The sequence below is a fragment of the Leuciscus leuciscus genome (genome assembly GCF_965113295.1).
Source record: "Leuciscus leuciscus genome assembly, chromosome: 3".
In the NCBI taxonomy this organism is placed as follows: Eukaryota; Metazoa; Chordata; class Actinopteri; order Cypriniformes; family Leuciscidae; genus Leuciscus; species Leuciscus leuciscus.
In genome coordinates, this window is record NC_138727.1 from 65,150,910 (window position 1) to 65,164,751 (window position 13,842).

The following is a 13,842-nucleotide window of genomic DNA, read 5'->3' on the forward strand; positions in this document are numbered from 1 at the left end:
GTAGCTGGCCAGTGACAGTAACTATAGTAACAGCATGAGAAGACGTGCTCAGTTGTAGTCAGCGCTTGGTCAGTTAATTTTGGCATTTTCTAAGTAAGTTACCCTAATAGGCTAGTAATAAATGAACACACATACAAAAATGTCTTTCGTCCTGTAGGCGTCCTGGAGAATATTTCTGTTCGTCCTAAACACATTTTCTATCGTCCCCAGGACGATAGGACGCCGTTAGTCTCGAGCCCTGGCTAATATATTAGTTCATGTGTAAACATTCATTACAAAATATACACAGAGGGATTACATTTTCTAACTTAAACTTTCATTCTGTATAAATATCAAATCACTGGAAGAGCCCCAATTATAAACTTAGTGAAACAAATATTTGTTGTTAATTCTCACAATGCATAATGCCATATATCCGAGTCATTACCAGAGATGGAGACTTCTGAACATGAAATACTCAACCATCAATGTCATATAACTCTTTAAATGTGCAGGTTTATATATTCCTACAGAGTATCATTAATCTAGGCAGAGGTAGAAAGTATAACTATTTGATACTGACTAATATTACTAATATTACTGTAACGGTACACTTACTGTTTTCTTATTATTATGGTACTTTGGACAAAAGCATCTGCTAAATGACTAAATGTAAATGTAAACATAAGTGAGTACAAAACATTACATATTGTGTTTCCTGTATGTTCCTCTCTGGTTTTGGTTTTACTTGTTGTCTTTATTTGTCAATTCAACAAGCTAAAAAAACACATCTAGAGTAAATTTCATTACACTTAAGCATCACTGTAGTTAGTGGTGGATCCTCCTATTCTGTATACACTTATTTTTCTTCTTGTTTCAGCAATGTGGAAACAGATGCCCATACTGGAGACCATCAGAAGGATTCTCCTCAACCAATGTATGATGTACTACAGACAATCAAAGACCAGCACAAATCCAGCATAAAGATCAAGTACGAGAGATTATTTGAGGGAAACAAACTCCAAGAGAATGAAACCCTCCTGAACAGGATCTACACACAGCTCTACATCATAGAGGGAGAGAGAGAAGGAGTGAATGAAGAACACGAGGTTTTACAGATGGAGAAAATAGCTAGAACACAACACTCACAAAACACTCCAATCCACTGCAATGACATCTTTAAAGCCTCTCCTGAACCAGGACGCGAGGAGAAAGACCAAATCAAGACTGTTCTTACTAAAGGCATCGCTGGAATCGGAAAAAGCGTTTCAGTGCAGAAGTTCATTCTGGACTGGGCCGAGGGAAAAGCCAATCAGGATGTAGATTTCATGTTCGTGCTTCCATTTCGAGAGCTGAACTTGATCCGAGATCATCAGTACAGTCTTCACAGACTTCTGCTGGACTTTCATCCTGAACTTCAAGATCTGGACTCAAAGATTTATGAGGAGTGTAAAGTTGTGTTCATCTTTGATGGTCTGGATGAAAGCAGAATCACACTGTTGTTTTCAGACACTCAGAAAGTTTCTGATGTGACTGAGACTTCATCAGTGGGTGTGTTGATGTCAAACCTCATGAAAGGAGTTCTGCTTCCCTCTGCTCTCATCTGGATCACCTCCAGACCAGCAGCAGCCAATCAGATCCCCTCTAAATACATCCACCGTCTGACAGAGATTCAGGGATTCAATGAGCCTCAGAAGGAGGAATATTTAAGGAAGAGAATCAGTGACGAGCATCAAGCCAGCAGAATCATCTCACACATCAGAAGAGCAAGAAGCCTCAACATCATGTGCCACATACCCATCTTCTGCTGGATCTCATCCACTGTGCTTCAGAAGCTCCTGGAAGAAGATCTGAGTGCAGAAATCCCTCAAACTCTGACTGAAATGTACATTCACTTCCTGCTGATTCAGATCAACATGAGGAATCAGAAGTATGAAGAGAGAGATCCAGAGAAACTCCTGCAGTCCAACAGAGAAGTGATTGTGAAACTTGCTGAAGTGGCTTTCAAACAGCTGATGAAGGGCAATGTGATGTTCTATGAGGAGGACCTGATTGAGAGCGGCATAGACGTCACTGACGCCTCAGTGTATTCTGGGATTTGCACTGAGATCTTTAAGGAGGAATTTGTAATTCATAATAGGAAAGTCTACAGCTTTATCCATCTGAGCGTTCAGGAGTTTTTAGCTGCTTTCCATGTGTTTTACTGCTATTTAATTAGCACCGTGGAGACCCTTAAGGTTTTTGATTCAATGCACAATTTGCTTAGAGGAGCAGTAGATAAAGCTCTTGAGAGTGAGAATGGACAGCTGGATCTGTTCCTGCGGTTCCTGTTGGGCGTCTCACTGGAGTCCAATCAGAGACTCTTACAGGATCTACTGACACACACAGAGAACAGCTCAGAGAGCATCAGGAGAACCACACAGTACATTAAAGAGAAAATCAAAGATGGACATGGACTCTCCGCTGAAAGATCCATCAATCTGTTTCTCTGTCTGTTGGAAGTGAAAGATCAGACTCTGTCCAGAGAGATTCAGGAGTTTGTGAAATCAGACAAACACTCAGAGAAGAAACTCTCTCTTGCTCACTGCTCAACAATCGCCTACATGCTTCAGATGTCAGAGGAAGAGGAGGCGCTGGATGAGCTGGACCTCAAGAAATACAACACATCAGATGAGGGTAGAAGAAGACTGTTACCAGCTGTGATCAACTGCAGGAAAGCCCTGTGAGTTATTTGTACTTATTAAATTATTACTTTTTTTTACATTATGTACTTATTATCTTTTTACATTACTTGAATGATGTGTATTTTAACTATTACAGATTTTGCACTCACAGTAAAATAGTTTTACTCTCTTTCAGTCTTGCCGGCTGTAACCTCACTGCTCAGTGCTGTGAAATTGTGTCATCAGTTCTCAAATCCTCAAACTCTGTCCTGAGAGAGCTGGATCTGAGTAACAATGACCTGCAGGATTCAGGAGTGAAGCTACTCTCTGATGGACTGAAGAACCCACACTGTCAGCTGGAGATACTCAGGTGTGTAGTAGTGTTGCGCGATTAATCATATTGCAATCGCAATCGTGATGTCAAGCCTACGCGATTATATTAGATTATATTTTATTTGAAAAAAACAAATTAGGGCTGTTAACGCAATTAACGCAGCATCTGTTCATTTTTGTCATCCTTTGGCTAGTGTTACATGATCCCGCTCTTATTCGTGCAAATGCTTTTAAACCATTCATGCGCGACAAGACAAAAAAGAGTGCGCTGCCTGTTTTGCCTGTTGCCTGCACAGTCCTGACTGTGACACACAGAAAGACTTGCACTAGTATTGTGCGTACGCACAAGACAGCACGCCAGAACACAGTTCTCTTTCGCGCTTGATCAAACAATAACACACACAATTATGCCAAAATGTCTTTTTGTCTAGTATCTTCATAACATAAAGTCTTATGATGAATGTAAAGAGTTGTGACTCGTGAGAGAATGAGGCGCGTGTGAGATCCGCGTCTCTAGCCGCGTTTCCATTACCCTTCAAATTGCACAAATTGAGATTGCGAATTGAAAATACGGCCAATGGAAACACGTCAATTTCGCAAAAACTCCCATTTATCGCAAAAAAAGTTTTTTACGCTCACATGAGATGGTTTTTCAGGCAATTCAAAAAATAAATATTTCGCAAAACTGCAATGGAAACAGTTTTTGCACATTTACAGGTCAGCTGACGTAGATGACGCGGTATGTTTGGACAGAATACGAGATAGAGCTCTTTATTAAATTCATATAAGACAAAAGAATTACAGGAATAATGGATTCTAAACCTCAAATAAATGCCACAATCAAGACCTCGAAGCAGATATGAGGGAGAAACACCCAGGGCTGGGAGGGGTCATTTTTATCCAGACATTAATGGCTTATTGATCATTATAGGTGTTATCAATCATTTAATTGTTGTTGCTAGTTTGAGTCGAGAAATACACATTTCAGCATTTTCACTAATCTGTGTGTGCATTTTCCTTGAGAACCAAGCAAGCTGACTCATGAAACCATTTGTTTATTATATCGCAATCGCAATATTGACGTCAATAATCGCAAAGTGACATTTTCCCCAAATCGTGCAGCCCTAGTGTGTAGTGATAATACTTAGCCATGTGTAATCTCTGATAAGAGGCCATATACTCTGGATGCTATGTATTATTTCAATTACCAGATTACATTAAATAGCTTTCGATAAGAGGAGCAGCTCACCTCACCTTTTCCCTAGTGGCATAGCTTTGATTCGTCCGCAGACACGAGGCCACAGGTAAACACAGCCATATCGATTTAGATCTACCATTGATAGGAAAACAAATGTGCCACTGTCTCCCTTACTAATATGAAAAAGTCCCTTTAGAGCTAACAGTGTTCTAACAACCTAACAATTTTTTTGATTCATTTAATGTTCACGCATGTGTGAAAATTCTGCCATTTGCTGGATTATGAAAACATTCCAAAAGTTTCCATCATTTTGACAGATTAAAAAAACAAAACAAGATATCTGGTCTACTGTGTTTCTCTTAGTTACAAACAGTCCCACCGTAAATGATAATAGGGAGAAGTAGTGAAGAAAAGAAGTAGTGAAGAAAAGGTGAGTGATGATTTAACCCTTTAGGCGCCAGAGGTTTTTTCCTAAAACGTTCGATTTTGACATCTTAATTTCTTAAGGCTATATCTTAAAAGTGATAAAAGATAGAGACTTTCTGTAAATTAGAGAAATATTAAGGATGACCCAAAGTTTATGTAGGGATTACATTTTCCCATCTAATTAGCATATTATGACGTCATATGGTGGCGGTCATCTTGGATTATAGAATTTTTATGGTTTTTGTTGATGTTTATTTGGTTGTTTTTTTGTTTTTTAGCTGACAAAGACGCACACATCACAAGGACATGAACACACAAAAAAGAACACATTGTACACTACTAAATGGTCAGGGAAATAGATAGTAAATCAACAGTGTAATAAATGGCAGACAAAAACAATTGTTGCAGGGCTTTTGCTGTAGAGATAATGACTCCATATTCATCCAGGTGACGTTTCTTGTAGTGTTTCATGGTGTGGTCTTGCGATAGACTATGCATAATAGCCCCTCTGCCCCGTGTCACATCGCCTCTTCTCCTGCTACGAGCAGCAGCGCGGGCGCGGCCAGATCTGCCTCGCGCGCGCGCCGAGTGTGCACAGCTCGGACTACTGTCATTGTCATTGCGACTCCCCACCCTGCCTCCACGTTGCCCCCTAACTGTCCTATGAATACTTCGACCTCGTCTAACATACCCAGTGGCATTAGACAAAGTCTCCACCACAATACTGTCGCCGCGATTGCGGAGAGGCACACGGTCACCATGGCTAGCGCGGTAAAAATCTCCCGCGGCCGCCTCGTTCCCCACAACACTAACACGCCTGCTAACTTCGCGATGAACACTCCGACCCCGGGAAACATTGTTCCCATCACTGACATTGGGCAAAGGACCATCTAACGTTATATTGGGCAAAGGATTCACCGTTTGTGCTTGGTGTAGGGCTATACTTTCACTTTCAGAATCACCGTCATTTTCTGAAGGCAGATAACGTTATTCCCCTTCAGAATCAGGGTCCGCGAATAGAAGACCCAACACTTCATTGCGGGTAAGCTTTATTGATGCCATTAGATAATAATAATAATAATAATAATCTAATGCAAATACTCGCTGACGTTGACAATATTGCTCTGATAAAATGGCTCACTCGCACACTAGCTCCGCTTTTGTTCGCACTGATTCAATGCGCTCTAGCTCGAATATTTTGTATAGAAGCATGACTTTTTTTTGAGTCGGGGATGAAGTATGACATGTCTGCCAACTAGTGGAGGGGAGGTCGAACGAAATTTGACACCCTATTTGACAAAATCGGCCGTTTTATTCAGTGCCGCATCTTGTCGAGTAAACTCGACCGTGGCGCCCAGAGGGTTAAAGAGAGAAATGAGAGATTCCAGGTATAGTCCAGTGGAATAACTCATGAGATATTCAATAAATCGGATCATATTTTCTGTTTTCCAAATTAAAACAAATGTGGAAACATATGAGAAATACAGCAGTTACACTGGTTACATTTACAAGTTACTATAACATAAAAGCATTGATTTTGCTTAAACATGAAAATTGTGTAATTTAATCATCCTCATTTTGTTTCAAGCATATGAGTTTACTTTCTTCTGTGCAACACAAAAGGAGAGGATTTGCACAAGGACCAAGTTGCTGTCAAGGACCAAAAATGACCACAAAAAAAACAAGAATAGATTTCAGATCCTCTCTCTCTGTAGGTTGTCTGGCTGTATGGTGACAGAGGAAGGCTGTGGTTATGTGTCTTCAGCTCTGAGTTCAAACCCCTCACACCTGAGAGAGCTGGATCTGAGCTACAATCACCCAGGAGAGTCAGGAGTCAAGATGCTCTCTGACAAACTGATGAATAACAACTGCTCACTGCAGATACTCAAGTAAGGACAATTATCCATTGACGTGTACAATCACACAGATGTGACTAGAACTTTCAAGTACATCATGTGATCAAATGCTAAATTCAAATCTGCTTTCTCGCTTTGGCTGGCGCTGAGCTAGAATGGATGCATAAGGAAAGAATGGATGCCCTTATGTATCACAACTGTCTAGTATTTTCAAATTTATAAAACATACTGATGTCTGTGGAAGCAACAATAATAATAATTTTCAAACATGATTTTATTCACATCAAGATAGACCAAGTTCACCAGCCACTTAATTGCATGTATTTTGTGAGAAGTGGATGCATTTACGTTTTGTAAACCCAACAGCTCTGAGCCCGGTTGCAAGAAACCTCTTAAGTAAGGGTATCACTGAGGGGGAAAGAACCTTGAGGCAAGGGAATTCTTTAAGACCGTTGCAACAAACGTCTTAAGCATCACCCTTACCTAAGTGTTTAAAATAAGCATGTTGAGCTAGTTTCTGGCATAAGACTGCAATGGAGAAGCGGTTGCTATATTTACAAAATCTCCCACAATAAACAGAACATAACGGACCACTGATTTTAACCAAGTTGAACATTTTCTAAACTACACAACTGTACAACTACAATATTTGAGTTAAAATTCAAGCACATTGTTTTCAAAAATCCAGCTATGACACTGGAGGGTGCTCAAAATCCTGCCGCACCACTCACATAGTTTTCCATTAAATGACAATATATATGTCCAACTCGTTGTTATTGTATTATACTCACCCTTCAATGCCACTTTGCCTGTTTGGTGATTAGACTCACTGACTGACACGTTCAGTGTCCTAGACAGGTCCTATGCGCTATCCAGCCCTACACAGTACTGGAAACAAGAAATCTAAACCAAACTGGACCAAGGACAAAAAAAAAAAAAAACGATTATTTTCAAAGACGGGGGAAAAACACCCAAACCTGCCGCTATAATCAGTCACTCTTGCGCACAAGACTAAAGCCTGCCATGAGATAAATAATCCACTGTGATAAAACAAAAGAAGAAAACATTGGTGTTTATTAAATTTTTATTTTTGACAATACACCCTGTTTCATGTCATACTTTCAACAGGCTTATTTTCGATCACTAAAAATTCACATTGGCACATCCTCCTCCTCAATTAACATGAAATCATCCATCACATTTGAGTTCAGCAGATAACTTAATTTGGGACTTATTTTGAGGGCTAAATGGACTTTGTTGCAATGCATAACAGAACTTATGTGAACTCAGTTAATTAAGGAAAAACACTTCATGACAGCCTTAAGGTTTCTTAAGTGGACCTCTAGGTTTTTTTCTTGCAACCCATGTTTCACTAAGAGTACCCTTAACCTTATAACTATAGTTTTCTTAACTTAAGTGCTTTCATGCAACCCGATACTCAGCATTGCAGTGCAAACTAACATGGTAGCGCCCGTCAAGCATTATAGACAGGGCCGTATTAAGACAGTGTGGTGCCCCTGGGCTATACCTCAAAAGCCCCCTTCCCCCCCCCCCCCCCCCTAACTAACTTGTCCAACTGCATACATGTAGGCATATGAGCAGTGAGCACTATATTCAAATGTCTCAATTCAAAATGTACATCAATTCATTGACAGCGTCAATTCACGTTTGCCCAAAAATAATAACAAAAAAATGTATTTTACTTCTGTAAAAATACTTTCTCTCTCTTTTTCAAATGTATGACCTTTGTCTTTTAACAGGAAAGGAAAGTGGCATAATTTTGAGAATATTTGGTGCTGTTTTATTTAGAGATGCACCGATTACAATTTTCTAGGCCGATTCCGATTTCCCATTGAGTTTGACCTGCCTATACCGATTTTAGCCGATTCCGATTTAATTATTTTCTAACCACTTTACAGCACACACAAATATTTATTTTCGATCTTTTCTTTAACCCTTTCACGCGCAAGTTTAAAATATTCTAACTGACTAACTACTAACTAACTCGCGCTTATGTGTATTTAAATATCTGAAACCTAAAATAAACATTATGAGGTTGAAAACACTGCTTAGTTGTGATATATGACAGCGCTGAACTCGTCCGACTCTGGCTCAGCGCCAGCCAACGCGCGAAAGCACAGTTTGAATCTGGCAGTTATGCGACGTCGGTAGCACTGTCAGGGGCACAGAAATAAAAATCTCAAAAGGTTAATCATGCGGCGCGGCGCCCGAGTGCATTTGGCGGCGGTACCATAGTGTTATCGTCTCCACAGTTAGCTCCGGCTTCGTCAGACTCAGCGCTGCTACTGATCGCAATTCCCGTGATGTTCTCAGAAAAAAAACTTTCGATCCCTGGAACATTTTGAATTGTAACTAAACGTCTAGCGTCCTTGTCTTTCTTTAACTTTCTTTTTGCAAAACCACTCAATTGACGTCTGTCCATTTTGGATTTAGATTCATTTTCTGTAGCCGTTAAAAAAAATGACACATTTGCGCGTAACGTTACTTGTTGTGGACCAACTCAACTCTGACAGATTGGGAAGGGAGGGGGGGAGTTATAGTGGTCATGTAATCTTTATTTCTTTATAATTTATTATTAATATTATTGTTGTTAAATTAGTGTTCATAAACGAGTTATGTATGGTCTTTCAAGAATTTCAAGTTAATAATATAACAATTTACGAAAAATATTTTTAAAGCTTGTGTCATGTGGTGCCCCCCTAGTGGTTGTGAATGGTTGGTGCCCCTGGGCACTGGCCCAAGTGCCCTTATGGATAATCCGGCTCTGATTATAGATCAACTAACATGATCATTAGGTGTTTGAACGACCACATAAATTCACTTGCATGCATTTAAGAATCAGAATATCAGATATTTCAGATATTTAAATTTTTTTTTTTAAATTTAACAAAACCGATACATAAGTTATACTTTACATAAGTTATATTGTGGCTGCATTGTGGAAATAAACCTTATTAAACCTTAATGTTTGCAATGTTTGATCGGCTACCGATTGCTATCGGCCGATAATCATAATTAATTTTGTCTGTATGTTTGTGTTTTAGTTTGGATCACAAAGGGCCCTTCTGTATCAAACCAGGACTAAGCAAATGTAGGTTCTTCCTCTGACAAACTTTTGCACATTTAATAAAAACAAATGTGATTAACAAACTGTTTTTTAATATCTGTCATCTTGTGTTCAGATGCCTGTGATCTCACACTGGATCCAAACACAGCACACAATCAACTCATCCTGTCTGAAGAGAACAGAAAGATCACATACGTGAAAGAGCGTCAACCGTATCCTGATCATCCAGAGAGATTTGCTGGTATTCCTCAGGTTATGTGTGGAGAGAGTCTGACTGGACGCTGTTACTGGGAGGTTGAATGGGGCCTTGGGGACGATGAACGGGGTTCCTGGGCTCGTATAGCAGTGGCCTATAAAGGAATCAGAAGGATTGGAGGGACTGTCTGTAAGTTTGGATACAATGACAAATCCTGGTGCCTTTTCTGCAATAGTAAAGGATTTGCTGTCTGGCACAATAATGTGAGCAATAACATACCAACCCATGTACCAAAATCTAAGAGAGTAGGAGTGTATCTGGACTGGCCAGCCGGCACTCTGTCCTTCTACAGCGTCTCTGACACACACACACAAACACTCACACACTTATACACATTCAACACCACATTCACTGAACCCCTCTATGCTGGATTTAAGGTTTTTGAGTCTGAACTGTGTCTGTGTCAGATTTAACAACAGAGACACCATTGACAACGCTTCTACCTCCATTATAATTTTGGTAAAATGGCTATAAGTGGAGAAGTTTGATGAAACTTGTGAAAATCACTATATACAGTATATAATGTAAATATACTATTTAACTACAAATTTAGCAAATGTTACATTGAGAAAAACATGCTGTAAAACATGAATGTGTAAAAGCACTAAACCGTCAATCAAATGTGACGTCTTTATTGAGATGCGCTTAAAAAACTGAACTCATATACAGTAAATTACATTTATGCATTTGGCAGACGCTTTTATCCAAAGCGACTTACATTGCATTTCAAGCTACACATTTACATTCTTATCAGTTATTGCTTTCTCTGGGAATCAAACCCATGACTTTGGAGTTGCAAGCACCAACGCTCTACTGTGTGAGCTACAGGAAAGTTCAGTAAATATACTATTTAACTACAAATTTAGCAAATGTTACATTGAGAAAAACATGCTGTAAAACATGTATGTGTAAAAGCACTAAACAGTCAATCATATGAAAACAAATGTTATGTCCTTATTGAGATGCACTAAAAATACTGAACTTTCGTTATCAAGTAAGATTTCTTTAAGAGTGAGTGTTGCACATTTTTCCTATTTACATTAATTTTAGATTTTAGACTTTTGTTGATAGTGCATCTCTTTTTACTATTGTTTTTTTTTTTTTTTTTTTTTGTATTCTCTTTTAAATGTGGCACTGCATACACTGTTGGTCTATTCTCAATAAAAAAGTAATAAATCTCACTATATTATTTACTGTAAATTGCTCTGTAAGAAAGGCTTAACGGTTGTGGAAATCGATTAGCAATAAACACTGACTAGAACTGGAATTTTCTGTATATGACTAGCTTTCGTCTCTTGACTGTCAGAGACGAGACAAACTACTTTATAAGACACAAAAATACTGCAATACAGATGAGACGGACGTCTTGAAGTGTCTAGAACATTCACAATCACAGATAAACTCAGGGTAAATATTCTCAGGTATTTCATGATATCTGCTACAGCTTCTTAGTGTTGATCTCAATTTATGAAATCAGAAAAGTTCATAAAAGCATAACAGGAGGGCGGTGGAAGCCTAAGCCTATTATCATGAGAACTGGTTTGTGGAATGCAGTGTAAAAGCAATATACCGGTTCCTCTAGATGCCGTTTGTTTACTGTAAAGGTTCGGCCTGTTTTTTACCCAAAATAGAAGAAGGTTGAGTGTTTACCTATTGAAATGATGAGTCTGAAACAACGCAGTCTTGTTTATACTATAAGTTTAATCATTGATTTAATAACTGCAATTAGAATTCAGGTTAATTCATTTATTAGCATATGAATAACTAACTGACGACACTATGAATGTTAACGTTAGAGATAAGAGGTCATAACACTTATGCACACATAAACAGAAGCATTTCTCTTGATTTTGATTAGACGATCTGATGATTATTTAGCGCCACCTTCTGGACAGAGAACTATCAGACAAACACATGGATTTTAATAAGAGATTGCATGAGCTGATTAATCATGAAGAAAATGAAAATTTGAAATTATACTTCACAAACTGTTGGAACATTTAACATTGTTTATTTTAATATGTATATCTTTATAAAACTTATTTACATATTTTAAGCTCAGGGTAGCCACACCTTTGCAGTACAACAATTTGAATGATGAATTATAAATTCTACTAAAAATCTTACAGGCTACATCAGACTGGGATCAGGGTTTATGGCTCATCTGTGTCTCTGTGTCAAATTTAACAACAGAACAGGCTTTCTATATTTTCCATTTAGGAAAAAGTTTCATGACACTAATTCAACTACAGAAATAAATAAAAGCAACATTTTGTACATGTAAACATTTAGAAAAACAGGTTGTGAAAAATGAACGTCTAAAAATATGTATAGTCAATAATAAAATAACAAATATGAATTAAAGGACAAACATGTCTTCTTCATTAAGTCATACTTTTGTAAATTTGCCCCTCTCATAGCATAGTCATAGCAAATAATAATAATAATTTCAGGAGCATATCCCTGTCAGGTTCTGGGTAGATGATGGAGGCGAACACGAAGATACTAATAAATCAAAGGTTTTAATTCTCAAAATGGCAAATACAAGAAAACAGGGAGTGTGTGCTCAGAGCAAAGACTTAAACACTAACATAAACATTGACCGACAACTGAAAGGTGAAAGACAGGAACTTAAATACACAGATGATAACAAGTGACGACAGTTGACGGTGATGATGAACAATGACTAATTAACTAAACACAGGTGACAGAACTGAACTAATGATGATGACCTAAACTAATGAAAACAGTGATAAGATGAAGAAAACAAACAGAAAGTCCATGATAAACATGACATAACTCCCCCCTGTGGGCATCCTGAAGTCCGGGACAAGAGGGAGACCAGGGTGAAGGCAGACGGACTCCAGGATGACCTTGATGACCAAGGCGGAGCAGGTTGAGGAGGTGACCACGGCGGTGCAGGCTGAGTAGGGGGCCACGGCGATGAAGGCTGAGCATGGGACCATGGCTGTGAAGACCCTTCGGGCGGCCATGTCGGTGAAGACCCCTCGGGCGGCCATGGCGGTGAAGACCCCTCGGGCGGCCATGGCGGTGAAGACCCCTCGGGCGGCCATGGCGGTGAAGACCCCTCGGGCGGCCATGGCGGTGAAGACCCCTCGGGCGGCCATGGCGGTGAAGACCCTTCGGGTGGCCATGGCGGAGCTGAAGAACCCTCGGGCGTCCAAGGCGGAGATGATGGACCCTCGGGCGTCCAGGGCGGAACAGGCTGGTCCGGAGGCGTATTACCGTGTATGGCGTGTATCGGTTTACTAGAGTCACGTGATCGATGACAAACGAAGCCTCACTTTCTGTCCAATCACGTGCGCGTTTCGCTTTGGGTCTCAGAAGGCTCGAACTCCAGATCTTATTTAACGAGTCATTGTTGCCTCAGTCTGGTTGATGTGTTTGTGAGGAGAGTGCTGTACTTTGAAAGTTAATCAATATATTACATTTAAATAACCAACATTTATTTTTCACTACTTAGGCTATAACTTTTTGTTTTTGTAAAATCTTTGCACTTTTTGGTGATTTTAGGTAATTTGGTGTTGGTATTTGGGTTTAGGGGGGAAGGGATAGGGTGTTGGTGAAGGGTTTGTATTTAGAGCAATGGCAACAGCCAAAAATAATAAATATAATTAAAAACTTTATCACCTTTCTGTCATTCCTACAGTTAAGCACTATCAGTAACAAGTGTCAGAAGCACATTTAATAACAGATGATCCTATCAGACAATGTCCTTATTCATTTTGTGTGTGTGTGGAGAGAGAGAGAGAGAGAGAGAGAGAGAGAGAGAGAGAGAGAGAGAGAGAGAGACTTTTTGACTTTTAAAACCCTTTTAATTCACCCCATTTTCTAGAACATCACAAAGCTAGTATACAAAACACAAACAAAATTAAATAAAGAATAAATAAATTAAAAACAAACATACACAGATTAATTGGTAATTTTACCAATTAAAAACCAAATTCCCAAACTCACTAATTATCACTAAAGCATCTCTCACACCCCACCTCTTTGTAAAAAAAGGTACATTATCAGTTTGT

General features: G+C 39.2%; 1 protein-coding gene across 1 annotated transcript; it reads left to right on the plus strand.

The window, feature by feature from the left end:
* The first annotated feature begins 859 nt into the window (after window positions 1–859).
* On the plus strand, window positions 860–10,988 carry LOC309495391 (protein NLRC3-like). The gene is made up of 5 exons (XM_082165134.1): window positions 860–2,701; window positions 2,839–3,012; window positions 6,315–6,488; window positions 9,521–9,567; window positions 9,659–10,988. The coding sequence occupies exons 1-5, from the start codon at window positions 915–917 to the stop codon at window positions 10,210–10,212; spliced, it is 2,736 nt and encodes a 911-aa protein (XP_082021260.1). The 5' UTR covers window positions 860–914; the 3' UTR covers window positions 10,213–10,988.
* The last annotated feature ends 2,854 nt before the right edge of the window (window positions 10,989–13,842 follow it).